The sequence below is a fragment of the Mugil cephalus genome, chromosome 8 (assembly GCF_022458985.1).
Source record: "Mugil cephalus isolate CIBA_MC_2020 chromosome 8, CIBA_Mcephalus_1.1, whole genome shotgun sequence".
In the NCBI taxonomy this organism is placed as follows: domain Eukaryota; kingdom Metazoa; phylum Chordata; class Actinopteri; order Mugiliformes; family Mugilidae; genus Mugil; species Mugil cephalus.
This window is the reverse complement of record NC_061777.1, coordinates 8,329,403-8,357,373: the sequence shown is the minus strand read 5'-3', so window position 1 is coordinate 8,357,373 and position 27,971 is coordinate 8,329,403. Positions and strand designations below refer to the sequence as shown.

The following is a 27,971-nucleotide window of genomic DNA, read 5'->3' as shown; positions in this document are numbered from 1 at the left end:
AAAATGGCTTTGGTTTCAAATTTATCACAATTCATTCTGGGATTAGTTTTTTTAAATTCAGTGTTTTCCAGAAATGTTAATCTTGAAATCAAATTAAACTTGGGAACTTGCCAAAAACTGGGGGGTTGGCATTTATATATTGGCACAGCTCAAGCTCCTTTGAGTGGATTATGTATGGCACTATATTCATCTGCATTAGGTTTTCTGATTGCACATTTGTATTTTGTACCATGATTCTAAGAAACATGTGGTCGTTGACTTTCCTTAAAGGTGAGTGATGCTGCTTTAAGTCACATCTCTTGCACAATTTGAACAGAATAGTCATTATCAATAATCTGTATGTATGTATGTATGTATGTATGTGAAAAAAATACTTAACTAATTTACTTATACTTTTTACCAATGGGTTTTGATCGGTTAATGGTGATGAACCTAATGGTCCTGATGCTCATGTGCAAGCAAACCCTTTTATATTGGATTCAGTTTCTTACCTCAAAGTCCTCCCAGTATGACACGTATGGGAACTATTTATTCATGAATGTTCTTTTCTCCGTGTTTATTGAACTGATAAACATATTGAAATATTCCACATTTGTGTTTAATTTTGACCGCCTCCATGCTGGTGAACCACATATTTTTAACTTGTTCATTCAGGTTGTTTCTCTTAGCTACAACTGATCAGAGCATCCTAAAACACCTGAGCATGGGGTCAGCTATCGACAGCAGAAGTAATGAGTCATTTTTAAAGCTGCTGAGACTTTGAACACCAGTATGTTAATAACACCTTATTGTGGGTTTCATTGCTATTTTAATAACCTTCCACACACACACACACACACACACACACACACACACACACGCACACACGCACTTGGTGCCAGCACACCACCTTCTCCGTGACACACACCTCTCCTTCCTCATTAAGGAAATCGCTCTTCTTTGCTGATTATTTTATTTGATGCCGTGATTACCACTCTGTGCACCGCATCAAGCAGTAACGGACACCAAGCGGAGGCCAGCGGGCCTAATTGGGGCATGAGATGCACGGTGTGGTGCAGCCAGGCTGGGTGGTCGAAGAGGAAAGCCTCTAATGGGTTTGCCTGTCTGTGGCTCTCCGCTCTCGCCTCTCTCGGGCTCGGATGCAAGGCACTTATTGGTCTGTTTCTTATTACTTTGACTGTCAAATCACCTGCACAAAACTACAATGTGATTCGTTACAGAACTGCTTCTGCAGATGGAAAATCGATTTTCCTTTTAGATTTCTATAACCGGGTGAATGCAGATGCCTCCGAGGCGATGCAATAGGCCTGAACATAAGAAACAACCAGTTCACCTACCAGCCCATGTTGCAATTTGGCTGTAAAGGCTCTTCTCCCCGTATCTTTTTGTTACTCCTATTATTCTAACCCGTTCTGCAGAGGCCCAATATGAGCAATGGATTTAACGCAGTTTGATTGCTAAAAAACCGCGGAGAGGGTGGACACGGAATTCTTGATCTTTGAAATTGCTCTACAAAATTGCATTTGTTTTTGGTGCGCTTCCATTAAAAGTGTCTCCTCGCGTGTAAACAGCCGTTCCGCACTCAGATGCGCCGCATTAACCCGGGAGGATTGTATGTGAGTGTGTTTTTACTGGGGAAGATTGATGTGGTCCAGTTAGGGAGGCTGAGTGAGACATAGACCCATTTCAAGTGGGTTCCTCTTATTACGGCAATAAGTTACAGTCTGAGGGTCGGACAGCTGAGGGGATATCTGTCACCCGGACTCTTTTCACTACAACAAACCACAATGTCCATATTTATCACACGGGGCTGCAGATAAGAAGCTAGCACATTTTTTTTTTTTTTTTTTTTTTTTGTTAATACACAATTTTTTTTGTTGTTGTTCATAGCCTACTAAGAACTGTATTAGCCTTTGACATTTAGAAGCATACTTAAAATAACAATCCAATATATAATAATAATTATTATTGTTTAGGCAATATCTATATAATAATTACATATCTTGTATATTTATTCTTCATTACATAAGAAAAGCTCAATAAACATAATAATAAACTATATATAGTTATTGTTGCATTATTTTTAGACAATGAAATTAATTGATTTTTTTACAGCGATTTATTAAGTATAAAAATAATTCCAAATTAAAATTGAATTGTTATATTATTCCTTACTAATATAAATGCCCACTTCGTCCTAAAGCTGCCACAAAAAGGAATCGGAGGTAATTTCTCCGCATCAGTTGTCTTGAACTTTAATTGGAAATCGGACATCTTCCAAAGCATACAGACCATCTCTCCTGGCTCAGGCCCTTCACCAACGCGGGGCTGGCCTTCCAACTCCCAGCACACAGAGTCCCTCTCTTCTCTCCAAGTCTACACGTCTGAATCAAACGAATCGAGCCTCTGCTGCTGCTGATTGCTTCTCCTGAACCTTCGGGAGCTGGCCACAGCTTTCCTCGTCTCAATGGACCACGCACCAGTTCATTTCCTTAAGTTTTCACGCTGTGCCACATATAGGCTACTTCCCTGCGTCCCGGCAGATTGCTGTTGAGGAGCATAAAAGATGAGCTTGCCTCCATGTGGTGCAGGAGGGAGAGAGAGAGGAGTCCTCGCTCGGACGCCTCCTTTGTGCGGCTGCAAAGAAACCTATTTAGTCCCAGGCGGTGGTCTATTCACCAGACTCACCCTGACATCTGCCAAAAGCCCTCTCTAACCAGCACTGTCTGGAGAAGTAAGAGTGGAGCGCAGATCAATGGCTGTCCTGTTAATTGTATAATAGACCTACTTATGGACAACTGCTAAAGGGGCACAATCGTTTAGGGTCCACCATGTCTGATTTTGTTTGAGCCAAACAGGCCTAAATACATTTAATTGCACCCGCGTTGATGAAAAGTCGATGGGAGTTAAAGCGGCCGATCACTAACGGAGTTTAAATCCATCTGTACTCGTTTATTTATTTATTTCCTCGATTTGTCTCCACAAATCACCTGCCATGGGGGAATGGGAGCTATATCCGTTATATTTGTGATTCAAGGACGGGGGAAAGTGGGGCTCCGAGGGGCAAAAATAAGGTTTCTCCTTCTCATCTTCTTCTTTATTTATTTATTTATTTATTTATTTTATGACCAAAGTCCAACACTGATCTGCGCACAGAAACTCAATCTGCTATTCATTTCAATAGTAAAACCACATTTCTTCTTCTCCACAAATAAATAAGAAGTAATAAGCTCGTTTTTTAAAAAAAAAAAAAAAAATTATAAAATGAATTCTAATTTATCGAGTGTAAACAATCAAAATAACAGCCTTCAGAGAATTTAAAATTGTGAGTTTTATTTGTGTGATTATTAAACGGCAAAATGTGTTCTGGTTCAAATAGCTGTGAGCTCATTGAGGAAAATAAAACAAACCTTTGCATGTGCTCACCTCCAGCGTTTTGCATGTATATCCATCTACAAACAGGAGTCCTGTCATGGCACGGGCTATATGAGATTAAACAAACGCATTAAGATGTTTAACGTGGAATAATTTGAGCATGAAAAGCTAATAAATCAGAGGACGGAAAGGCAGAGGATTGAATTGTAGTGTTTCATGCGCGTTTGGGTCGGTGCGCGCGTACACTTGGCGTGCGTGCGTGTGTATGTGGAGGGAAAAAAAAGAGGGGGGAGTCACGTCGCTGACATTTCCAAGCTCCCACTCTGATTGGCTCTTATTTGAGGAAGCTCACGGGTTCCTTCAACTAATAAGCGCCTCCCCGTCGCTCTAAAGGACATTATAATGCAAGGGACCTCCTTTTTTAACCACAAACCGAATTTTCGTTCATTTAGACGATATATACTTTTTAAATTGACCCAAAGTTGTAGGGTTTTTTTGGAACCGTTTTCGCCCTGGAGCGGTACGCCATGCTCTCTCACGCCGACCTCCTGGATGCTCGGCTCGGTGAGTTATCCTCACTAAACTCCGGCCCTAAACTCCAGTGTAAGATTTCAACTTCTTGTTCAACCTTGTGAAGTGATAGATAGACTGTGTTGTTAATTGTGTTAACAGTTAAGTGGTTTATCGTTGTTCGAAGCTATTCTTTACAATAATTTACCAGCTAGTGTGACAGCAAAATTACCTCCATAAAATATCCGTGTGTGTTGAGTTTGTTTGTAGTGTGTTATTATTAATCTGCCTCTTTTATTATAAGGATGGAAAGCTATTTCGTGTAACTTTCATTCACGGATGCAGCGTTACAAGCCTTGTTTTTACTCAAATCGCCTCTCCTCCTCATCCTCTCAGGGATGAAGGATGCTGCAGAGTTACTCGGACATCGAGAAGCTCTCAAGTGCCGGCTGGGTGGAGGAGTGCCAGACCAGGGGCATCCGGGAGACATGGCCCCTGGTTCAGACTCTGTGGAGGGAACCACTCTCCTGCCGGGCGAAGACATCGCTACTGTGGGATCCAACTCTGCCGTCATGCCGGTGAACGGGAAAGAGCAGGAGAAGCAGCAGCAGCAGCAGCCGCAACAGAACTCGAGTCAGACCACCAGCCAGCAGAAACAGAAGCGGCACAGGACGCGCTTTACGCCGGCACAGCTCAACGAGCTGGAGCGCAGCTTCGCCAAAACCCACTATCCTGATATCTTCATGAGGGAGGAACTGGCGTTGAGGATCGGCCTCACCGAGTCCAGAGTTCAGGTAAACACTTGCCTTATGTGGACGATTTTACAGGGTGCAGAATTTGGCATGATACGACAGGGTGTGGCGTTTGATCCAGATTTGATCGTGTAGTGTTTGTAAACGTCCAGAAATCGTTTTTTAAATCTGCCATGAGGGCAGTGAGCACATCACATCAGGACAGAAATGATCAAAACCAGTGCCCACGGTCTGTGTCGGTAGGAGATATGTTTGTCACTTCATCTGGTCACATTTGTCCGTGATCCTTTTTTGATAATTTGTTATTGGTCTTCTCGCGTCCGTGAAATTGTATTGCGATTATGTGGAAAGTTTGGGGTGTTAGTTGTTGGACTGATAGGCTAAAGAGTGGTTTGACTCTTAATTAAAGTTAACTATTGTATTCATTGTAATTTTATCTAAGTGACAAGATCACATTTTCCTTTTTTTTTTTCTTGTTAATAAACCGTGCAGTACCTTACCTCGATATGCTCAAGAGTGCCTATAATATGAAAACTACTGTGCGTAAAAAGACGGTTATATCCGTTGTGATCTAATATTAAAATAAAAGTATTAGAAAATATACAGACTCAGAGCTATTCGTCTAAATTACATGATTCAAATATACCATAATTTATTCTAGCTTAACCTGACTGATATTTGCTGTCTGAAACCAGAGCCCATTTAGTGCACGAAGGGCTCTGTCCAAGGTGCTGAACATTTGTGCTCCAGGGATAACAAGCAACTCGTAAAATCTAAAATACTAATTTAACAATTTTAAACACACAAAAGTGTTGTTTAGACTTTTGCTGGGAATAATTAAATTATGAGATCACAGTTTTTTGTTATACATATATCTTTACCATAATAATAATAATTTAGTCGAAATATTACGTCTTCTCCACTTTCGTACAAAATTATTTAGGGAGGAATATTATAATGTAATAGATTAGGGTAGCTACAATCTCTTTTAGGCTATACTGAACACTAGACACAATAACACATATTGTTCTTATATTTGATCAAGCAGTCAGGCGACAATAAACCAAGCGCATTATCAACCAATTTCAGTCTTATTTATAACAGTGAACGGGTTATTAACCAGTGATGTGAAATTCATGCAAATTATCCCACTGAAAGCAATAAAAGCAGTGTAATCATTAGTCACCTTAATAATCAATTCTGTACTCCATTCCCAGAGCAGGGTTCTACCCGCTCGGTGCATGGCTCGCTGTTGGTAAACATTAGGGCAGGTGCAGGGCCGGACAGGTGCAGCCCTCTCGGCGTGCGTGTTGGCCCGCGCGCGTGCCTTCACAGCCTCTCCTCTAAAATGCTCCATCAGCGACGTCTTAATAGGACTCAAGAATATATTGTACTTTTTTTAATGGAATGAGAAATTGCATTTTCTTTCCCCCCGAGTGTAATGGGTTTGGGCGACGTTTCACGGCTGGCTGAGCGGAATGAGAGCGAGATTTCACTTTTAATACGGAGGCATGGACTCACGGCTCCGCGCGCGCATTAATCACAGCCGAAGATGATGGCATCTTTAGAAAAGCCCAACGGTGTGGCGCGCGCGTTTTTAGACGGCTCGCTGTGTGTGTGTGTGGGTGTGTTTGCGGTTCTCTCGCGAGCCCTTGCATGGTATGTTTTATTTTGTATCCGAGGCCACGCGATGTTTAGGGCAATTTCTGTTTATCTGCTTGCAAATAAGACGTTAGAAAGATAAATTGTTCGACCCACTGCTGCGGAACGCCGATAAAATCCCAACTCTGTGACGCATTGGTTTTCACACTCTTTCGATATGTTGGGTTTTATTTACAGTGGCATTTCTTAAAATGAGAAAAAAAAATACCTGCATCCATATAAATTTGGGACCATTTGCTAATAGCAGCCGAGTGGTCCACATTTCCAAACACATTTCTTAGCAGCTTCTCATAACAGCTTCTTTTAACGTTACAAAGACTGTATATCACTCAGAGGTGTTCGTATTTATAAATTACACATTTGTCGGAGAGCAGCCATTTTAAGTTTGGTCTGTCTGGTTAGTGATGTGAAGGTATTCACACTGACCATTTGAGGAAGGTCTACAATTACTTGCTGTTAATTTAGTTCGGCCCTACCTAACAGTAAGCACATGGTAGACTATAGGCCCAGTCCAGACCACCCTGGTGGTAAAAAAAAAAAAAAAAAAAAGAAATATTTTGCTCAAGGTCACTGTTTCTTCTACTGCTTCTAAAACATACAATCAATGCATACACATACACTAGGGTCTATATCTTTTTTGCATTAGTGTTGCATTCTGTTGGAGTGTTGGATTCTAGAAATATTATTGTGCATAATAACAGTCTGTTTGTGGTATGGTCAGATGCGTTTTCACTGTAGGTAACATGCACCTTGCTGGCCTCATTATTGTATATTACAGCCATACAGTTTGTTCCTCAGTCCTTCTCATGGTTCCTGCTCCTGGCTCTGTGTTTCCAGGTTTGGTTCCAGAACAGACGCGCTAAGTGGAAGAAAAGGAAGAAGACCACCAATGTTTTCCGCTCCCCGGGGACGCTGCTCCCGACACCGGGCCTTCCGCAGTTCTCTGCCGCGGCCGCCATGGAGAACAGCCTGTGCTCCTTCCACGCCAACGACTCTCGCTGGGCCACGGGGATGCCGGGGGTGTCCCAGCTGCAGCTGCCGCCGGCCCTGGGACGGCAACCGGGTATGCCGCAGTCCCTGTCACAGTGCAGCCTGGGTCCAGGCCCGCCAAACTCCATGGGTCTGTCCAACGGCCTGTCCTCCAACGGCTCCGGTCTGCAGTCCCACCTCTACCAGTCGCCTTTCCCCGGAATGTCGGCCTCTCTCTCCGGCCCCACGAACGTATCGGGCTCCCCGCAGCTGTGTAGCTCCCCGGACAGTGACATGTGGAGAGGGACAAGCATCGCGTCACTGAGGCGCAAAGCGCTGGAGCACACAGTGTCCATGAGTTTCACCTAGTGACTCTTCAAAAAAAAAAAACAACAACAAAAAAAAACACCCCTCCACAACCCTCTGCTCCAAACCCCCTCTCCCAGCACCGCCCTGCGGCGCTTTTTCTGTTTTTATTACCGCTATTTAGATCAAAACCAGAGAACGAGTGAGCTAATCAGGCCTGAAATGTGAGAGATGAATGTGACTTCATATGACAAAAAAACAAACAAATAAATAAAAGGACAACAAAGATGGACACATGGAAGAGGAAAACTTGGGTTTGGGGTTATTTATCTTATTAATTCAAAAGGATTTTATCAACTATTGATGAGAAATAATATTGTAATGATCTCTAGACTATAGGACCTAATTACTGAGAGCCAAACAATCGTCGTATTTACGTTTTCATTGAGTGTGTCTCTAGGCACACATTATTGTGTTCAGGTGACGTTGTGTTATGTCAAACGGTTATTTGTATAAGACTGGGTATACATGTTGGTAACAGCCTACGACACACGCACCAAACTGACGGTGAGCACATTGGACTGGATCTCGGGCATGCACTGTGCATGTGGATTTAATAACTACAGGAGAGAATTGTTCCCACTCAGACTGAACCGGTGCTTTTCGTTAGGTGATCCCGTCTGCATGAGACGGGAGTATAAATCTAAATAGGAAAAGAAAAAAAAAAAGATCTTATCTTTCAGTAGGCCTATTCTGTTTTAGGATGTTTTGTGTAGATGAAACATTCTTGCTATGTACCCGCTGGTCTTTTTTGTGACATGTTTTAACTTATTGTATGTGCTATTACTTGACACATTTCTTAAATGTTTGATTGAAATGCACCACATTGACGGGTTTGTACCAATTTAAAATGAAACCAACAAATAAAAGTAATTTTCAAGAATGTCAAAACAAGAATGATTTATGTCTCCATTAAAGCATATATGTAATTATTATTTTTTGCGCAAATTGTAAACGCGATGGAGGATTACCACCGTTTTTAGCGTCGTCGTGGCTTTTTTTTTTCTCACTCTCTCTCTCTCTCTGTTGTGGAGAAATTTCGCTTGAGATATTTGGATTATCCGAAAATAACTGTGGGATTTGGCCAATACATTTCCTCTCTCCCGCTCTTCCGTGCATATATTCAAAGCAAGAAAACTTGTGTTGTTTGTAGTGTTTTCTCGGTGACCTACAGAACTGTTTTGACAGTGTTTGTGAGGTGACAGGGTCAAAGGCTTTGTGAAGGGCGGCTGGGCTCACGGTGGCAGACAGCAGCGGTAAAGATGTCAGTGCTGTGATGTGACGGTCATTGCCTTTAACCATGACGGTCATCCCACTGAGCAGACTGGATGGACTGTATGGCGTGGATAGCCTCATCCGGTTTATTTTTATATATATATATGTGGGTGATGGCTGGCTGACACTGCTTCACAAAAAATAAGTCTGTGACGGTTCAGTACTCGAATAGTCAAAATGGGGTTGTAATCAACTATCAGTCTGTTTTCAGTTCAAAGTCTCATGTGCAGGTATTAGGAACCCAACTAGTCAGTTTGTATTTTGTTGTTGCCAAACAACAATGTGTGGACATACTGTATTCTTCAAATAGCTTAACTCGGGCTTAATTAACTGCATAAATTGGACAACGTTGCTTTCACTCATTTTCTAATTTAAAAATCTAATATTTTGAACCTAGTTTCCCAACTTGTGGATGATTCTCAGTTACAGTTTTGTACATCTATGGCATCTTTTACCTAATAAATAGGACTGCCTCCGTAAGGTAAAGCAGTATGTCGTGAAGGCTTCGCGCGTCTTAAGAAAATTCAAATATGACAATAAAATCTGGGGCTGTTTGCAAGAGGTTCCCACTGTGCAGCACAGACAGAGCCACGGTGCAGTAGTGTCTTTATGGAGAGATTCCTCACATGCAGGGTCATGAGCAAAAAAACAAACAAAAAAAAAACAAACAAGCAATAATATTAATTGATAAAATGTTGATTTGGGACAGAATGCATAAAAAGGTTTACACACAGCTGAAAATAGGTGTTTAACTTTAGCTGCACAGCATCTCTGCTGGTGACTTAAGCCGCAGCAGCATTATTATAAATATCAGTGATACATTTTTTAAAGCCTTGAAGAGTCACCTTCCTCTGAGACGATTATAAATATAAACCAATTATCATCGCAAATCGCGTAAACTGACATGTTTTCACTACATTTGATTTATTATCAGGCCCAACCTGCATAGTGTTTACGACATCACATGCATGTCATAACAAAAACAAAATACAGATAAACACCATTAAGTAGTTGAGCTTTTACATCATTTGACATTTATTTAAAATTCATCATTACTTGCCAGTCCTCTCTGTAATAAGAAAACCTCTCACCTTGTTTGCGTTGCTTTAATTTCAAATTATCCTCGCGCGGGGTTTGAGGCGCACGCTCGGAAAGCAGCCCCCGGATTTTGCCGTTATGAAAGTGAGCGGACCCCGCCGCCTGTGTCAAAGAGTATAAGTGTCAACTTGAGCCTGAAATCACAGCAGCTCAAATTAATCAGCGTGTTAACCTCATCTCGTTGGCAGCGCTGAGGCCAATTTATGGTCACGGGATGGTAATTGATGAGATATGGCATTACCATAAGCAGTCCCACTGCCTGTAAACTTATAATTGGAGTTTCTGTAACAATGCTGGGAGGTTAAACAAAAGATTAATCATAATTAACAAAAGTATATTACTTTCCCCATATTAAACAGTTGGTTCCCACCTTTTCTATTAACATACATTTGTTTGCAGTAATTTACTGAATTATTGAAAATACCAACCCAAGTCAAGACCCAGAAAAATTAATTTCTTTCTTTCTGTGTAAGTGTGTGCAAGAGTAAGAGAGAGTCAACCCATGTGTTTGTGTTATAGTTTACTGTTACTAACAATTAATTTGCACGAGATAGCCTGAAGTTTTCCAAAATCCAATATACAGCAAATTTGACATTATTTCTGTTTAGATATATGCCACATAACACAGGCTTTACAGGCTGATATAATGATCAGGCCATTGTATAATTTTACAGAGTGGAAGAAAACTGTGACTATAATTTTTTCTTGGGTGAATTAATTTATGGTGAATATCTAGGGGGGGGGGAATTGTTGTAAATCAACTGTTTACATACACTGTACAAATCAGCAAATCAGAATATAAATAGATGTTACACGTTGTTTATTTGTGGAAGACTTGACCAGCCCTTTCAATCTGACATTACATTTAAAAATGATATCATCTGCGAAACGGAATGATTTCTCTAATTTATTGACTGTTTCCATTATTTTCCTTGTGCATTTACCTCCACATTACTCATCCATGCAGGAGTCAATCATTATTTAGAGTGAATGCAGGGGGCCCACCCACCCTGCAGAGGCATGCAATTACAAGATACTGCATGACAGTTGATCAAACACTAAAACCACAGCCAAGCTGACTGCTGCTCCACCCATCCAGGCTGGAGCTGCGGTGGTGTCCGCCCGAGAGCATGCTGTTCTGGCGGATCTAGCTCTATGCGAGGGGTTCAGCCCACCAGATCCGGCCCTGTGCTGACTACTGTGTCCTGGGCTGCAGTAACAGATGTGAAATCACATTACCCAAACGCTGCAATTAGTCTCACTCGCTCGCGGGTTAATGAGTTTGTGGAAATGTGCGACCCATTCCTCATTAGGTAATTTCTCATGCACTGATGAGAGAGGGAGAGAGATGTGGGTACAGCAACTTAGTAGAAATGGCACATAGTCGGCTGCAACACATACTGTAAAGCACCAGAATGCAGCTGAGTTGGGGGGGGACGCTGCAGCCGGACAATTTTGGGAGGAAATATCACCTGCAACACTTGCATGAATGCTTTTCTTGACGCCTGAAAACATGTGTTACACACAATCTGGATGACAAAACTCCACCATCTACACCCTCAACGCTACTGTATTTGCACCCAAGAGTTTAATCACAAAGGGTGTGTAAAAGCAGCTGCTATCATGTGGTGGGGTGACATCAGTCTGTCTCATTATGGGCTGACTATGCTTATTTCCTTGCGGCGAGGCCGCCGAGCATGTGTGTGAATAGACAGCCCCCGGCGAAGCTCTGTCAGGACACAATGGACGACAACAAAAGAACTAATTAGCAATCAATTACCGGCATGTTTCTGTCCTGCACCTTTTATCTGGTTAGTGAGAGTGTAGAGCGGGTTACCACCACTCAACATGTCCCATTCACACACACATTCAGACCACCTGCCACCTATATATGTATATGTATATATAAACGTGTGTGTGTGTGTGTGTTTTTTTTGGTGAATTTTGATTATAGCTGGGATGTATGTGGTAGCCCGGTGACGCATGGTTCCACAGGGGAGAATGTCGCCTCTCTCCCATTTGAGATAAAGGTGAAAAACCTTCAAATTAACCCAATTTAGGCCTTTCGAAGAAGTCGCTTCTCACCGCGTCTGCACCTAAGAGCATAAAAGATAGTTGTTCATTAGCCTCATCTGTGCCAATCAGTCTCTAAACTCTCTTTTGTTGTATCTCATTGCTTCTCTTCATTGTTGTGATAACGTGCAGTCGATGGAAGTTTGACCACGGAGGAAATTTACTTCATTAAACGTCGACCAAATCTACAGTTTCATAAAAGCCAGCGCAGATAAAGTAGATTTAGTGTCTAATTTGTGAATTACTCATTTCAGCGTCTCTCTCTCTCTATTGCTGTGTTACACACAAACACACACACACACACACTGTGACATCTGGGGGAAAGTGTGCTGTGAGGAGGCTGCGAGTGCCTCTCATGATAACAACTCTGCATCTCAACAACCTACATCCATCATCATCAACACTAACATCTGCTCTGAGCCTCAGCCTTAAATCTCTTTCCACTCCCTCACCCCCTTTTACCTCTCTCCCCCTTTCTTCCTCTCTCCTTTTCTTCTTCCGATTCTGGTCTGTCCATCTTTTTTTTTCTCACAAGAAGCCACCGCTTTTTCTTTTTTTTTTAGCCCGCTCACCTCAATCTGCTACATCCAAATTCCCTCATGCTACATGATAAGTGTGGATGTGTTTGTTGCAACCGGCCTTAAAAATCAATATTTAATGATGATGTTATCAGTGCTTTTATGTGTAATTTAGCCGGAGTGTCAGTATGAATGAGACTCTGTCAGCTTTATGACGTCAAGCATTTATTTTCTGTTAATGGGCGCTCCTGGTGGTACACAAACCAAAACCCAGCGGACGTCTGATGGATTTGTCTGTTTCATTTCTGTTCATGCATGCATTCACGGCTATGTGTGCATGCGTACACTACACTTCTACCTTCAAGTGCACACACACGCACATGCACTTTAGCATATTATACCGCAACAAATAAATAAGTGTGAATGATAAGACACAAATGAAGGGGTCAGGGCACTCAGGAGACTTCAGAATAGTTCTTCACACAGGTGTTTTATTTACGACGGGTGAAGTGAGGGATCAAAAAAAGAAAAGCACTCTGTGGTTGAAAAAAGGATAAAAAGCCTTTATTTAGGCATGGCAAAAAAAAAACAAATGGTTAAAGCACATGGGCATAAATGTTGAGGTTATATTGGCCTTCATCGGGGCAAGTTATTTTAACTGTTTACCAAAATGTTCAAGATACAGTTGTATACTCAATACGGGCTTAAAGTCCAGTGGCCAAATCAACAGTTAGGTAAAAATCTCACTGGCGACCTTGGAAACTCAAAAAGGTCTGGACAACAGACGACAGTGTTTGGTGATCGTAGGATCCCTTCACAACATCCACCCAGGTGAAGAACACTCTCCAGGACGTAGGTGTATCAGCATCTAAGTCTGGCAAATAGAGAAGATTTCATGAGAGTAAATACAGAGGGTTCAATGGTACAAGGTGCAAATCATTAATCAGCCTTAAATAAAAATAAAAATAAAAATAAAAAATAGAAAGGACAGATTAGACTTTGTCAAAAAAAACATCAAAAAGACACCGCCCCAGTTCTGGAAAAATATTCTTTGGACAAACGAAACTAAGATCAACCTGAACCAGAATGATGGGAAGAGAGAAACATGCTGAAAGCTCTTATGCCCAGTGTTTGGTAATGTCCACGGGTTCATTAAGGATTCTCAACAGCATATTAAAAATTAGCATATTGTTTATGATAACGTTAATTTGTCCCATTACGTTTGAGCCCCTGAAATGAGATGACTTTGTATAAAATAGCTGTAATCCCTAAACATTTTGCTCTTCAACTGCATCTCAGTTGTTTAATTTCAACTCTAATACGGTCGCACGGAGAGTCCAAATCATGAAAAATGTGTCACTGTTCCAATTATATGTGGGCATAACTGTGTGCTGGGTTTTGATTTGACATTTCTGGCTTTATGGTGCCAGAGCAGGGCAATGAATGAGACGCCGAATGTGGCTGCATTGTCAAAATTTGTTTGGTTTTGAAACGCGATCAATCAAACCGACTTTTTGTTTGGGAACAGACTGCATTGCCTGATTTTGACATTTTACTGAGCCATGACAATTACTTCACGTCTTCAGCTCTGGGGGCCAGCATTGTTGAGAGGCAATAATCATGATAGTTTTCTCAGTCATTTTTCTCCCAATAACAAGCCATTTTTAATCCAATTAGGGGTGCTAACGTGAGAGGCATAATACCACGGCCCCTGGGACAGATGAGAGAATATGCAGGACATTTATCCCGACAGTCAATATTGGATTTCTCACTAAGCAGCTGTGCCTGCTCTCTCTGACATTCTCCACCTCTGCACAGTGATCCGTCCTGATTAAACCGGCTTTTCTACTTTATCAACATTCATTACATGACCTGGTCATGCATGGCCACGGAGGCCTGGGGTAGCAAAGTTACATACCTCACGCTGGGGTTTTCCTACTGCACTTTTTACTTGTATTAAACTGTTTAATGAAAGGCGATACAATATCTCACATGACCATGTTCAAATTTAGGCAGTGTTCTTTGAAATTATAGGAGCAGACATGAGTTTTATGGTATTCCCCAAAAACTCTCCTTTAAGCTAGATTTGTTTTCACATGTGAAGCCCCAGTGCAGCTGACTCAACCTGTTTTGTATTACAGGACAGTTCTGTGGTTAAAATACCCAACTGTTATTCTTCTTAATTTCCTCCTCATCGTAATTAAATTGAAATCATAGAAATGTCAAAAAAAAAAAAAAATGTTTGTTTGTTTAGTTCACACCTCATAAGACAAAGAAAATATAATTTGATGTGAGACTTCAGCTGCACGGAGTTGTCAGTGGTTTGACGCCAGCATCAGATAAACATTGCCACCTTGTGGTGAAATATGGGTACTTCAACATGATATGATTTTTTTTTTTTTTTTTATTAATTCATAAAATTATTTATTTATTTTATTTATAAAACCTGGACAGATGGTCAATAGTTTTGATCTCATCTCGGCATCACTTAATGAAATATGTCTGTTAAGTCCACGGAGACTCACGCAATTATTGTCCCATCAAAACACAGCTAATAAAAAAGCAGAAAATGCATGAAAAAGAGGGCTGCTGTTTATACCTGATTGCAGTCAATACATTTATGCAGCGCACTGAATCATTGTCATTGAGTGCATTGATTATGTGGACTAATCAATGTTTATTAAGCTGGATAAGACCGGCTAGACCACAGTGGAGGCTGAATGATGAAGGAACACATTTACAGAGTGTCAAAGGCCCACCCACCTTCCCTGAGCAGACACATTTCACACAGCAACTTCAACCAGGGGAACTTTAACTTTAGATATTCTCTTTATTTGTTTGTCTTTGCCTCTGCCTATTAAATGGCAATAACATTTTTTTTTTTTTTTTAGGTTTGGGTGTATCCCCATGCTTCCTTATACCAACGGCTCTTCTGGCTTCCTGGGTTCTGCTGCACAAAAATCAAAAGTCTATGATATCATGAAAACCTGGACGCAATGGTAGTCCATGATAGCCAATAGTAGCTTGGGGCAGACACTGACACACATTTATAAAAGGCATCATACAAAATGGGGAAAGGGCACTTTGTGCGGTGCTCTTTTTTATACTAGTCGGAGGTGGTCAAACAATTTACAAGATATGAGCTGAAAAGTCACTGTCTGACACATAGAGGCCTCCTGAGGCTTTGAACCAAGAACAGCATGGCCTGCAGGCCAAAAAAAGCATGTTCAGTAAAGACATGGAGCAGTCAAAATGATAAACCGACAGGTTTCTTCTCACATACAAACCATTTCGCTCTGGAATGTGACTGTGCAAACAGTTGTGAATCAGGAAGGGGTGAACTTCGAGGACAGGAATCATGATAAAGTCACAAAAGTAGGCATAGGCAAATACAATATAAATGCAATGTAACAGTTTCTTGACTTCACACCAGCTGTTTCCTCGTCAACCAAACCAAGACAGGAAGTTATTTTTTATAGACAATGATCTTATTCCCTCGTCATCTAATCAAGCGTTGTCCTCTGGTTGTGCCAGTCTGCCTTGGGAAAAGAGGTCCCTATCTGCTCTGGAACAATTATTCCACATTGCGCTGTGTAATTATACTATTATGTGGAATTATTCTCATCATCTGCATGCACCATCAATCATGTGTTTGTTGCGTCGCCAGGCAAAACCCAGCAGATTTTATTTATTTATTTATTTATTTTTCTCGGCATGTTCCTTTGTCTCTTTCTGGTTTGTACAGGATGCATTGGCATGGTTACAGAACTTTCGACCTATATTATTGTATGATTAATAATTAACAGAATCTGTCTGTGAATAATAATAGGTCAGTACTGTACAATGAGATACTTGAAACCAAGAGAAATTTTTTTAAAGGTTTACTTTGAATCCTGTCATTTTTCTCCTACTGTACAGTATCCCTGACCCACAAGGACTTTGCTATAATTTATACCAACTGCAAAAACTGGGAAAAGCGACCCAAACAAACAGGCCAGCACCATGTGGGAGTCAACAGACCTCCCCCGAAGAACTCCACTGGAAGGTAATTAAAAGAAGAGTGTGTTATCCATCGCTCCTCATTAATGCGCTTTGAATTAACCATTTTCAGAGGAGAGGAATGGGGAGGAGGGGACAAGCAAGAAAATCCATGCAGACTTTAAAGTAATCTCTCTCTGTCAGGTCGGTCCAAACGGGGAGGGTCAACTCATTACAGCCCCCACAGGAGATGAATGGGTCAGTCAGGCAGCAAGGAGAGCTGGGGCTGGGCCGCTGCGTTGACAGACAGATCCGCAAACCGAAGAGTGTGTGTGTGCTTGTGTGTCCAAGTGAGCCGGCGCACCGAGAACTGCTAAGCAAAATACTTAGCTATATGTGCTATCTTCGCCAGGGAGCAGGTGTGCAGAGGGAGGTAGCATGCTGGGCTATAAGGCAGGGTTAAGGCACTAATGTCTGGAGTCAACAATCATTGCCATTTAACTTTGACCACATGCAGGGACGACTGTCACATCTAGCCAGCTGAGGCAATCATCCAAACCCAAATCACACTCCTTAAAACTTACTTAACTGCTTTGAACTTTAACTAAATCACGATTAGCAGAATCTGTTGCAAACACTGTAGGTATGTTTTGTGATTCTCACTTGCAGCTGCATAGAAAACTCTAATTTGTGTCCATATTATGCACCGCAATGAACTCCAGACCTGAAACACAAAATTAGCAAACATGTACCGACATGTGCCACTAGATGGTGTTATAGTCTTTTGTCTAGTCGAGGCGGAGGCAACTGGCACTTCCATTCGAATTAGTGTTATTAGAATATTCATGCTTTCTGAAATCAATTTCAATTTTTAATTTCACGTTGCACCAGGGACATTTTCTAACTTTGCCCATCAAACTGAATCTACAGATTTTAACACCTAATTTAATATTTGTGTCTTGGTTTCATGTTTTTTTCATGTGACTGTTGATTGTCTCTGGCCACTGTTGCCTTTTTATTTCGTTTTGATTTGTGCAATGTGACGTATTTGCATGGAAAGTTCATCTCTGGGCGGCGGAGGATGTTCATACATTCATTCAGGATTTTCAAGTTAAAGGGGGATGTTAATAGAGGAAGAGAGGTTAGATATGATTATATTAGATTAGATTAGAGGATGAACTCTGCAAATAGACCGGCACTGAGCGAACTCATATATGCGTTCATCATTTGGAGCAGTATGAACGAGACTGCGGGGTTCATTAAAATCTATCGATTCATTAAATAAATTGGATTCAAACAATTACAGTATGTATCACAGCACCTCATCGCAGCGTTTGCGTGAAATCGCCAAGGGACAGGCACTTAGCAGCATGAAACACACACATACACACACATCGTGTAGCATTTCGCTAACATTTTCCTTTTCCTCTGCTGTCATTCACATTAGAAAAACACTCTTTAGCAGGAAGGCCCTTGCTAATAGGTACAGACATCTTCGCAGCAAAAAGGCAACTAATTATTGTCACTGACTACTGGCTTTTAAATGAAAGTAATACACCTTGAATAGGTCATCAGCATTGTAAGACAAGGGGCCGAGCTGCTGTTGGACTAAATGTTATTCATTACTTTCATTACTGTTTTGTTTTCTGTCGTTTTGTTTGTAGTCCCGCGTGTGGCCTCACGGACCTTCGTCACCACAAGGAAGTGTCGGCTACCATTAACTCAACATAATTGCGAACGCGGCCTCTCGTCTTCATTTCGGATGAATGAGAGAAAGACGGGGCCGTTCCATCAGATGTGTGTATGAGCGCTGACAGGATGATCATCATCTCTTACACTCAGCTACAACTGGGTTTGACCTTTTGCAATGGCAGCACGGACACCCAGGATTAGTCTCATCTAAATGACTTTGCTACGTCACCGCAAACCAAATTACACTGCAGAGCCTCTCTCCCGCTCTGACTGACTCTTGCTTCCCCTTTTCCTGCACCTACACTGGTCTCTCATGTTGCACAATATGTTGCATGAGTCACTCCACATTTTGTTCTCGTTTTGCTGGAAGATCATTACTTTGAATACTGTTATTGTTGTTCTCTGGCTACGTGGTTGGTCAGCAGAAACAAGCAGAAAAATGTTGAGTATAGCTGGGTGTTAACCGACCCTGTTGCACAAAGGCAAAGTTTGCTGTACTCTACAGCCACATTAAAACTAAACTGTAGTGCGGTGGAACAGAATAAGAAAGACAGCATTTAACCCAACGTTAGTATTTGAGCATCGACAATAAAAGATGTCATTGTGATGAATAGGTTTTGGTTCAGTGCCAGCCATGATTCATCCAGAGTATACAATGACCTGGATGACTGAAAACAGTCACAGTCATGATTATCTGGGGGTTTTACAGAACATACAGATTTCAGACACCGATTCGTTTATTTCAGACTTGTGTTGCAAAATGCGTCATAAAATCACATCTTTTATTCATAATTTAGATTTAGTATACTCTGTCCTGCCCATGTCAGTGACCAGCACAGTGAATCAGATCTGCTGTATGTAAAGACTGCAAGTCACTGACCCTAGAGTGAAATCAGATGCATTTTGGCAACTCCATTTTGTCTTTCTCAGAAGAGGTATGATACCAGAGAGTTTTTTCCAAGTCAGTATTTTCTCTGATTTAAGATGCAAACTTGCAGCAACCAGCCTCTCCCCAATTCCTGACCTCCCACTGGCCTCCAGCTCCAAACAAGTTTTTGATTTGGATGCCTGGTGGAGCCTGAAGCGTTGACTTTGTTTTAGCATTTAATCCCTCATAAAAGAAACAGATATACAATATGGCTTTAAAGTGCAGAATCCCAGCTATAATTTGAGGGTATTTATATCCAATTTGGAGAAACGGTTTGGGAATTAAAGCTCTTTAATATGTAGCTGCCTCTTTTTCAAAGGACCAAAAGTAATTGGACCCAAAAGCTATGACATGGGCTGCATGGACTATTCCCTCATTAATTCTTCATCATTTAAGGAGGTAAAAGGTCTGGAGTTGATTGTCGATGTGGCATTTGCATTTAGAAGCTGATGCTGTGAACCCACAACATCTGGTCAAATGAGATCTCAGTGATAATGCTTCTCAGTATAAAAGACCATCAGCAGAAATGCTAGGAGTGCCCAAATCATCAGTTTGGTACATTCTGAGAAAAAAAAAAAGAGCGCAATGGTGAACTCGGGAACTCGAAAAGGCCTGGACATTCAAGGAAGACAACAGTGGTGGATTATGGAAAGATCCTTTGCATGGTGAAGAAAGACCCTTTCACAGCATCCACCCAAGTGAAGAACACTATCTAGGAATTAGGTGCATCGGTATCTGTCTACAAACGGAGGGTTCACCACAAGGAGCAAACCATCAATCAGCCTCAAAAATAGAATTTAGAAAGTTAGACTTTGTCAGAAAACACCAAAAGACACCAACCCAGTTCTACGACGGCATTATTTGGGCAAAGACACAGAATGATGAGAAGAGAGAAGTATGCAGAAGGCTTGAAACTATTGATGATCCGAAGCACTACACATCACCTGTAAAACTTGGAGGACGCAGTGTAATGGCATGGGCATGCACGGCTTCCAATGGCACTGGGTCACTAGTGTTTTACTGATGATGTGACAGAAGACAGTGGATGAATTCTCAAGTGTATAGGATATATTTTCTGCTGAGATTCAGCCAAATGCAGCAAAGTTTATAAGACAGTGCTTCACAGTGCCAATGGGCAATGACCCAAAACGTACAGTAAAAGCAACCCAGGAGTTTATTAAGACTAAGAAGTGGAATATTCTGCAATATCTGAGTCAGTCCACAAGATCTCAACCCGATTCGAGCATGCATTGTACTTGCTTAAGACAGAACTTAGGGCAGAAATACCCACAAACTAGCAACAACTGGAGACAGCTGCAGTAACGGTCTGGCAAACCATCACAAAGGAGGAAACCCAGTGTTTGGTGATGTCCATGGGTCCCAGACTTCAGGCAGTCATTGCCTATGAAGGAAGAATGTGAAGTCTGCTCTTCACGTGCATCTTAGTTGTTTAATTTCAACTCTAATATCTATCTATCTATCTATCTATCTATCTATCTATCTATCTATCTATCTATCTATCTATCTATCTATCTATCTATCTATCTATCTATCTATCTATCTATCTGTCTGTCTGTCTGTCTGTCTGTCTGTCTGTCTGACACAGCTGAGAGGTTTAAATGTTTGTTTTTGGTCACTGTCCAATGTCATGATCATTGTCCATTATAAGTAATCACCACTTAGCATGTGTCATGTTCACAGTAGGACACTTTTAATTGAATCTATTCGAAGTCTTGCGGAGTTATTCTACCCTGTCAGGCGTAATATGATATTCACACATGATGAAAGTCATTAGGAGTCGGATCAGTGTTTTTTCAGTGACTCTCTATGTGGGCCTGTCTGTCTGTGCTGCTATAAAAGCTGCCACCTCGCAGACTGCGCCGTTATTCCCCCCTTCGCTTCAGGAAACACTTCTCCAGAGACGCACTTCAGCATGTCGGTGGCTCTGCGCACACAGCTGTTCCTCTTTCTGATCTCCCTCTCGTCAAGGATGGGGCTCAGTCGCTACATTGAGGTACGGATTAACTTACTCTAGTTAAACTGAGACAAAGTGGAATTATTGATTAGCTCAGTCTGTAAAGTTTTTTTTTTTTTTTTGGCGAGCTCAGCTAAAATTTGACGTATGTTTCTGTCACGTTTCATCCAGGACAACGAGGCGTCAGATGGATTGTATTCTCTGCTCACTTTGGCCCAGAAAAGAGAATCAGAAGATTTTATTTTCCGTCGACCTCTCAGTAAGAACTGATTTCAGCAATGACTTAATTCATTAACACTGTCTACGGAATATCGTTCACGTTATTATTAATGATGCTACTGTAATTAACCACAGTTGAGGCTTGTTCATTGCAATAAAAAAGTGGCCATGAATTGTAAGTAGAACAGATAGTGAATCCATGCAAACAGCTTTATCTGCACACACCTCTTGCTTTTTACATTTGAATAAATCTTATTACATCACACTTAAGTTCATTAGCATCTTTGAGATTAAACTAAAATCAGTTTTATTTTCTGAATCCTTTCAAAGTCAAACAAATAATGAGTGCATTTGTGTGCTTCCCTCACTTTTATTGATAAAAACTGCTTCATAATGAAATACAAGGCTTGAAGGTTATATGGTTAGAATTTGACAGGAAATGTTATGCTACCTGTGTCTAGAGGAAATAGATGTAAGACAATGTAATGACGTCTGAAGTGATGGAAACATGACACAGTGCGTGTGGTTTGCAGGGTGCTTGGACATGCTGGCCACTGACGGCTACTTCACCTTCACGGCGTCTCGGCCACAGCTGGCCTGCGCTGCTTTCATCATCGCTGAGCCCAGTGAAGTCATCAGTCTGGAGCTGTCTGACGTCAGTATCGACTGCAGCGCTGGAGACTTCATAAAGGTTGGCCCAGTCACCAAAAAACAACCCCCACGCATCCTCAGCCCCTCAGCAAACTGAGGACAGGACGTTCGGGGCTGTTTTAAACTCTGAATTCTTTTACTCCGGCTTGATTAAAATGATGCCAAAGACGGTTTAGGCCACACTGGATCCTCTCTTTGCATTGGTCACATCTCCCAGAGCAAGTGTGGGAAGAGACGGCTTAAGTTCTGAAGCCAAGCCTGCCAGTTACATGGCAGTTTCAGTTCATGTGGGCCAAAGTGATAAAAAGGCATGACAGAAAGAGCAGAAAGAGGGAAAGAGCAGGGACGGATCTTGTGACACTGACTGGATGTGAAGGATGAGTCGAGGTGTGGACTAGAACCGAAAGGCAGCTGTGTTTGACTTGCACGCATCCCTTTAAACAGGACAAATACGATCAACACAACAGCACCCACTGTCAATGTCTGTTTAAAGGAGATTTACATCCTATTTATAGAAGAAAATTCATGTTGGATTATGCTGGTAATTAAATATGAGTCACAACGCAACAGTGAACATGGTGATGTAACACACATTCGGCTAATAGCCATAGATTAAACAGCTGAAGTGAAACATGTTGCTTCAACTAAATCAGGATTTATGCAAGAGCGGCGCATCGATCAAGTCCTTCTTTAAACAATACACCAGATGTTCTCTTTCTATTTATTTCAAGCCAACAACCATATATTCCTCCAGTTTATTTATCATCATCTCTTCACATCCAACTTTACGTAAAGAGGAAAAGTCACAACTTTAAAGTGATGCTTATTTTTAGCAATTGCCCTTTTTTTTGTCAGTTTGAAAGAAATGAAGAAGCTGCATTTTTAGTTGGAGTTTGTAACGACTGATGTTTCATATTCTCTCCACATCACGTGTTAGATATTTGACGGCTGGGTTTTGAAGGGAGAGAAGTTCCCCAGCAGTCAGGACCATCCTCTCCCGCCGCACCAGCGCTACACGGACTACTGCTCCTCCGCAGCCCCGGGATCCTCCAGCCGCTCCTCTCAGAATGTCGCCATGATCTTCTTTCGCATTCACAACCCTGACAGCGGCTTCACACTCGTCGTAAAAAAACTGCACAATCCTTTCCGTGAGTCCTGCTCCACGTCCTTAAAGTCAATTTATGAAAGTCTGAAAGCGAAATAGAAAAACATCCATAAAAAATAAAAATAAAAAAGTAACTGTAAATTGTAAACAACAAAGTAAATAAGGACCAAGGCCTGACATCTAAATCAGATTTGTCTTGTTTACTCTTATATGTGCTTTAGAATGGGGGCTGTGGTCCTCGCTTGTGTGCATGCATGTGTGTTCTTCCTGGATGTTTGTGCTCGGTCGAGCATTAATCAAGGCCGAGGGCGACGTGAAGAGATTGAATGAGAGGGATGCACCTGTTTTCCAGCTGCTTGACAAACACAGTGTTAACACTGTGTCAAGCAACATAACAATCACTGTCTGGCACTAGCACAAAGACAGACAAAGGAAGCCCCCCCTGACACAAGGAAGGAGAGTTTGGATGGATTATCTATAGGTAAGCGGCGTGAATCCCAGATGTGAGAGTGAGAAGTTTTATGGATATATTGACCATTAACAACAGTTGTCTGCAACCACTGACTTTTATTCTTATCAAAGCTTCTGCTGTGTCAAATGGGTAAAAAAAAAAACATCTCCATATATCTTTGCATGTAAAGATCTAATAATCATGAACATTTAACGTGTTTTAACATGTGCAAACCTTTCTCAACCAAATATTTCACCTTATTTTGCAAAAAGCTTACAATACAGCATTGCTAAAAGTTAAAGAGCACCTTTTAATCAATACAATAATGTTAAAAGTAATTAATCTTTCTTTCAAATACTACATAATGGATAAAATCTTTGACCAGCATGACTTTTCTTTACCACATAAATGTTTCTAAGTGAACAACACGCCCGCAGGAGTAAAGTATTCCGACTCCTCTTGGCGCCTATCTTGCCTCCCGCACTGATATCAATTCAAATTTCATTATTTTTCTGATCTTTGTCATCAGAACTGGAATTGGATTTCCATGCTTAGCCCTGATTCTGTCCCTTCCCCTGCCGTCACCCTTGATTATGTCCAATTTGCGACGCGAGGTGTCAATAATGAGTTTCTCAGGTGATGGCGAGCTGCTAATTCGAAACCTTCTCCGCACGCGTGTGCGCGTGTCTTGTGTGATTCTGCGCGCAGCCTGCAACATCATGTCTCAGAGTCCAGAGGGCAGCTTCACCATGGTGATGCCACATCAGCACAAGAACTGCAGCTTCTCCGTCATCTACCCCGTGGAGATCCAACTGACGGAACTCAGCCTGGGGCAGGCCAAGACCAATGAGCTCAGTCCACAGGTAAGACACATGAACGCAGACAGACAGACACGCAGAAGCTCTTCTAGAAATAGACAGAGATAAAATTATGTTTTGAATCCGTCTTTAAATGTAGTTGAGAGACAGTGATGTTCTCGTAAGCCAGTAAGGAGATTTCCTAATGTTTGTCCACGCAATGCAAATCATATGAAACTTGGTCTAATTGTTAATGTCAAAAAAAAATAAATCTAAAATAAATGAAAACACAGAATCACCTGGATCATGTCTGGTTTATTAGGGGCCCTTAAATTTAAATTAGAACTCAGACAAAGTTATGAGTATTAGATGTTCAAATTTATATGTTTCCATGAAAACGTGGCTTTATGCATTTTCCTGTTAGATTTCTCCACCTTTCCATAATCAAAAGAACCTTTGTTCATACGGTTTACCCCAGAAAAATCCATACCGTTCTCCTGTCTGTGTGATAAATATGAAGCTACAGCCAGGAAATGCCGTTGTTTCAGTGCAAAAACTTGAAAACGAGGAAAGAGGCTAGATCTGCACAAATGGACCAAAGTTCACCCACCAGGAGCCAATACGGAGCAACTCTAACTATGATGTTATATTGTCGTGTTTGTTAGAATGCTTTAGTGCAAAGATTAGAATCTATATTTTTTCAACCCGACCCAGCTGCTCTGCTTCATCTCCTGCTCCACTGGACTCTCGTATTTTGCCAAATGTCAGTATATTCCTTCAACAAGTTAGTTTTATTTGCCCTGGATTAACCTTATATATTCACCATATTCCAGTAACATCGTACTGTTGGCTGGAGAAAACTGGCAGTGAATTTTCTGAAAATGTTGTCATTGAAAATAATACAGGGTTTCAGAGGGGTCGTCCAAAATCACTGTTGTGTTTGGCAAATGGGCTGCCCAACTGCACTGCTGCTCTGAGGGATTCAGCTGCCATCACTTCTGCTCAGGTGCAACAAAATCTAACCAGACCTTTGTGGCTGAAGGGCAACTTAAGGGAAATGAAAAGATTTGTGTGGGTGGATAATAACTTTAATAACGTACTATGTAAGGGCTTCAGTCAGCTTCTATAGGAAAAAAAACAAAGATTGAGTGCTCGTGGATTTGAGTTTCTAATGTCTACAGCAGACAGGGATCAATAAGCCTTTGAGCACGGTGGAGCATTTAGCAGCTGAAGAGTGCAACATTTCCCTCGAGGGCCTTCGTGGACCCAAAAACGAACTGAAATGAGGTGAAAATTCAACTTAAACCACCCCCAAAAGAGTGATTATGTTGCTTAATGTGTTGGACTCACGTATGAATAACTACAAAGAAAATAGAGCTTTCTAAATCATATAAACGAGGGGCTAGGAAAATACAGCAAGTGTTTAAAGAAAGAATAAATAAAACTATTAAAAGGGCAGAAGTGCAACTAATGTTCATGAAAGAGAAAACTTGATGGGTCCAGAGTAATGCTGGCAGCTCATCAGACATCGGCCGCCAGACTGCTGACAACATGATAGATTGTGATTACAGAGTAAGCCAAATAAAACAACCTCTTATTTCTACTCAAATTATAAAGAAAATATTGAGTGTTCCAAAGTCAAGTGAAGCAATTTGCATGTTTGAAAGTTTTACACTTCTTTCTACTACCTTGAAATGGTTGATTTCCCGATGGCTTTCTCCTTTTATTATTTATATAATTTCCTACATTATAAACCCGACCGTGAGATTGCTAAACTGTCAGCCTCGGTGTAAGCAACTCACTATGTCTCGGATGTTGCATACGTAGCCAGCATTGCAAGCACGTAATGTAATGACAGTTGGACGGCATATATTAACTCTGTCTGACTGACATCATCGTGCATGTTACGGCAAACTCAAACTGGGACCTGTTGGACCATTGGTTTACATCTGCCTCTTTTTTTTTTTTTACAGAGACAGGTTTGGTCCGGCTGTTCAGGTTCAGGAGACTACGTGGAGCTGCTGGGAGGGAATGGGGTGGACACCTCTAAGATGTTTCCCGTGGCCGACCTCTGTTTCTCCCTCAGTGGGCTCGGTGAGTCTGCACCGATCCAGTGTGAATCTGTGGAAATCTGAAATCCACTACTTTACACTGAGCTTAAACCCTCTGATTTACTATGTTATTGTGCTCAGAATTATAAGTCAGCATCTTGTTAGGACCCCAAACTCTAAATCATTGATGTCACCACCACAGTGTTGGGGCAGGAGGGTCTTCTCATGAGGAGAAACACCTCAGACTGCATTAGTATTATGATAGATAATTATCCTGTAGGTGAATCCTTCAAAATACTACCACCACACATGTTGAATCGCTAAATATTTGCAATTCAAATCAAATATTTGTATTTTGACATTACAGATCACAGCAAATACTGATTCAACACCTTTTTTCTAACCCCATAAAACTGTATTGACTAAGCAGGTCTCTTATTTTGAATTTTTATGTACTATTACTATTATGTACTTTAGTACTCTATATTATGTAAGGAATTAGTGTTGTGCGAACAAATGTACAGAACAAAAAGCATTAAATTAGATGAATAACAACTATTAGTCCGGCATATACATAACCAGGCTAAAAGGTGTTGGCTGGAGAACAAGAATGCTCCAGTGTAATGTGTCTGTTTTTCTCTTTGGCCTCCTTGTGGTCTTTCAGCCCAGATGAAGATTGGTTGTGATAACTCGGTAGTGAGGCTGGTGTCCAGCGGGAACTACGTCAACCGTGTTTCCTTCCAGTACCGATTACTGGAACAAAATGAGCTTCCCAAGACCCGAGAGAACAGTCTGGACAACTTCTGCACTGTGGAATGAGACCTCTCGCATCCATCCATCCGTACATACATATGCACACTCTACTGTGACACACACACACACACACACACACACACACACACACACACACACAATCACACAGTCATCCATCTCTCTGTAAAAATACCACTTTAAAATGAAAATGTCTCATTTAACTAATACTGTCAGTAAGTATTTTGTATTATTTGCCAAATATTTTATTTTGAGACCTCGTTACGTTAATCTTTCTTTGAGCATATTTATTTAAATAATTGTTCTACTAATGCAGATTTCTGGGTGATGGTCGACCTGATACTGTCTTCTTTTCAGCCATGCCATGGCAGTCTGTGATAAATCGCATTTGTTGGCAGATTCGTTCATTTTAAACTCTTCCTCTGTTCTTGCTTTGTATTAGTTACAGCTTCGCAGCCCTGCAGCCTCTTCTGTTTATATCGCCTTGACAGTTTAAGAATAAATATGAATTGCATGATGAAGCACATTTTCAATGTTTGTCTTTTGTGAGTCACCTCATTAACCTTCTTGGACTTTGTTAAGAGGACTGCACCTGGTGTTTGTTTTGTTTTGCTATTGTCTTACCCATTGTTGCGTTTTTTTCTCTAGCGCTGAATACGCGGTGTTCTTGAGTCTAGTCGAACGCTTAACAAGCGTTGTGTCCTGATGTGGCGCTGCAGTTTGACAGCTGTGGAATGCGGTAATCTTTTGCCGAG

At 41.3% G+C, this 27,971-nt stretch overlaps 2 protein-coding genes across 5 annotated transcripts in view; both read left to right on the top strand.

Moving 5' to 3' along the window:
- LOC125011800 (homeobox protein orthopedia B-like) overlaps window positions 1–8,525 on the top strand; it is a 52,556-nt gene extending 44,031 nt beyond the window's left edge. For 2 of the 4 annotated variants that reach the window (XM_047591146.1, XM_047591147.1), the window contains 2 exons: window positions 4,282–4,679; window positions 7,137–8,525. In XM_047591146.1, the coding sequence (XP_047447102.1) occupies window positions 4,284–4,679; window positions 7,137–7,637 (897 nt within the window). In that variant the 5' untranslated portion in view covers window positions 4,282–4,283 and the 3' untranslated portion in view covers window positions 7,638–8,525. Of the gene's footprint in view, window positions 1–3,658; window positions 3,979–4,281; window positions 4,680–7,136 lie in introns of those variants that run through there. The other 2 variants (XM_047591144.1, XM_047591145.1) reach the window with 2 other exon arrangements.
- A 12,414-nt stretch (window positions 8,526–20,939) lies between these two features.
- On the top strand, window positions 20,940–27,742 carry LOC125012288 (corticotropin-releasing factor-binding protein-like). The gene is made up of 7 exons (XM_047592152.1): window positions 20,940–21,210; window positions 21,343–21,430; window positions 21,924–22,081; window positions 22,979–23,189; window positions 24,306–24,460; window positions 26,368–26,488; window positions 27,110–27,742. The coding sequence occupies exons 1-7, from the start codon at window positions 21,130–21,132 to the stop codon at window positions 27,262–27,264; spliced, it is 969 nt and encodes a 322-aa protein (XP_047448108.1). The 5' UTR covers window positions 20,940–21,129; the 3' UTR covers window positions 27,265–27,742.
- The last annotated feature ends 229 nt before the right edge of the window (window positions 27,743–27,971 follow it).

What these genes read in the sequence shown, in the direction of transcription:
- LOC125012288 (XM_047592152.1), top strand. Translation starts at nt 21,130, where the DNA reads ATGTCGGTGGCTCTGCGCACACAGCTGTTCCTCTTTCTGATCTCCCTC. An exon ending in TATTTTCCGTCGACCTCTCA is followed by an intron (nt 21,431 to 21,923) that starts GTAAGAACTGAT and finishes TGTGGTTTGCAG; the next exon opens with GGTGCTTGGACATGCTGGCC. An exon ending in AAAACTGCACAATCCTTTCC is followed by an intron (nt 23,190 to 24,305) that starts GTGAGTCCTGCT and finishes TTCTGCGCGCAG; the next exon opens with CCTGCAACATCATGTCTCAG.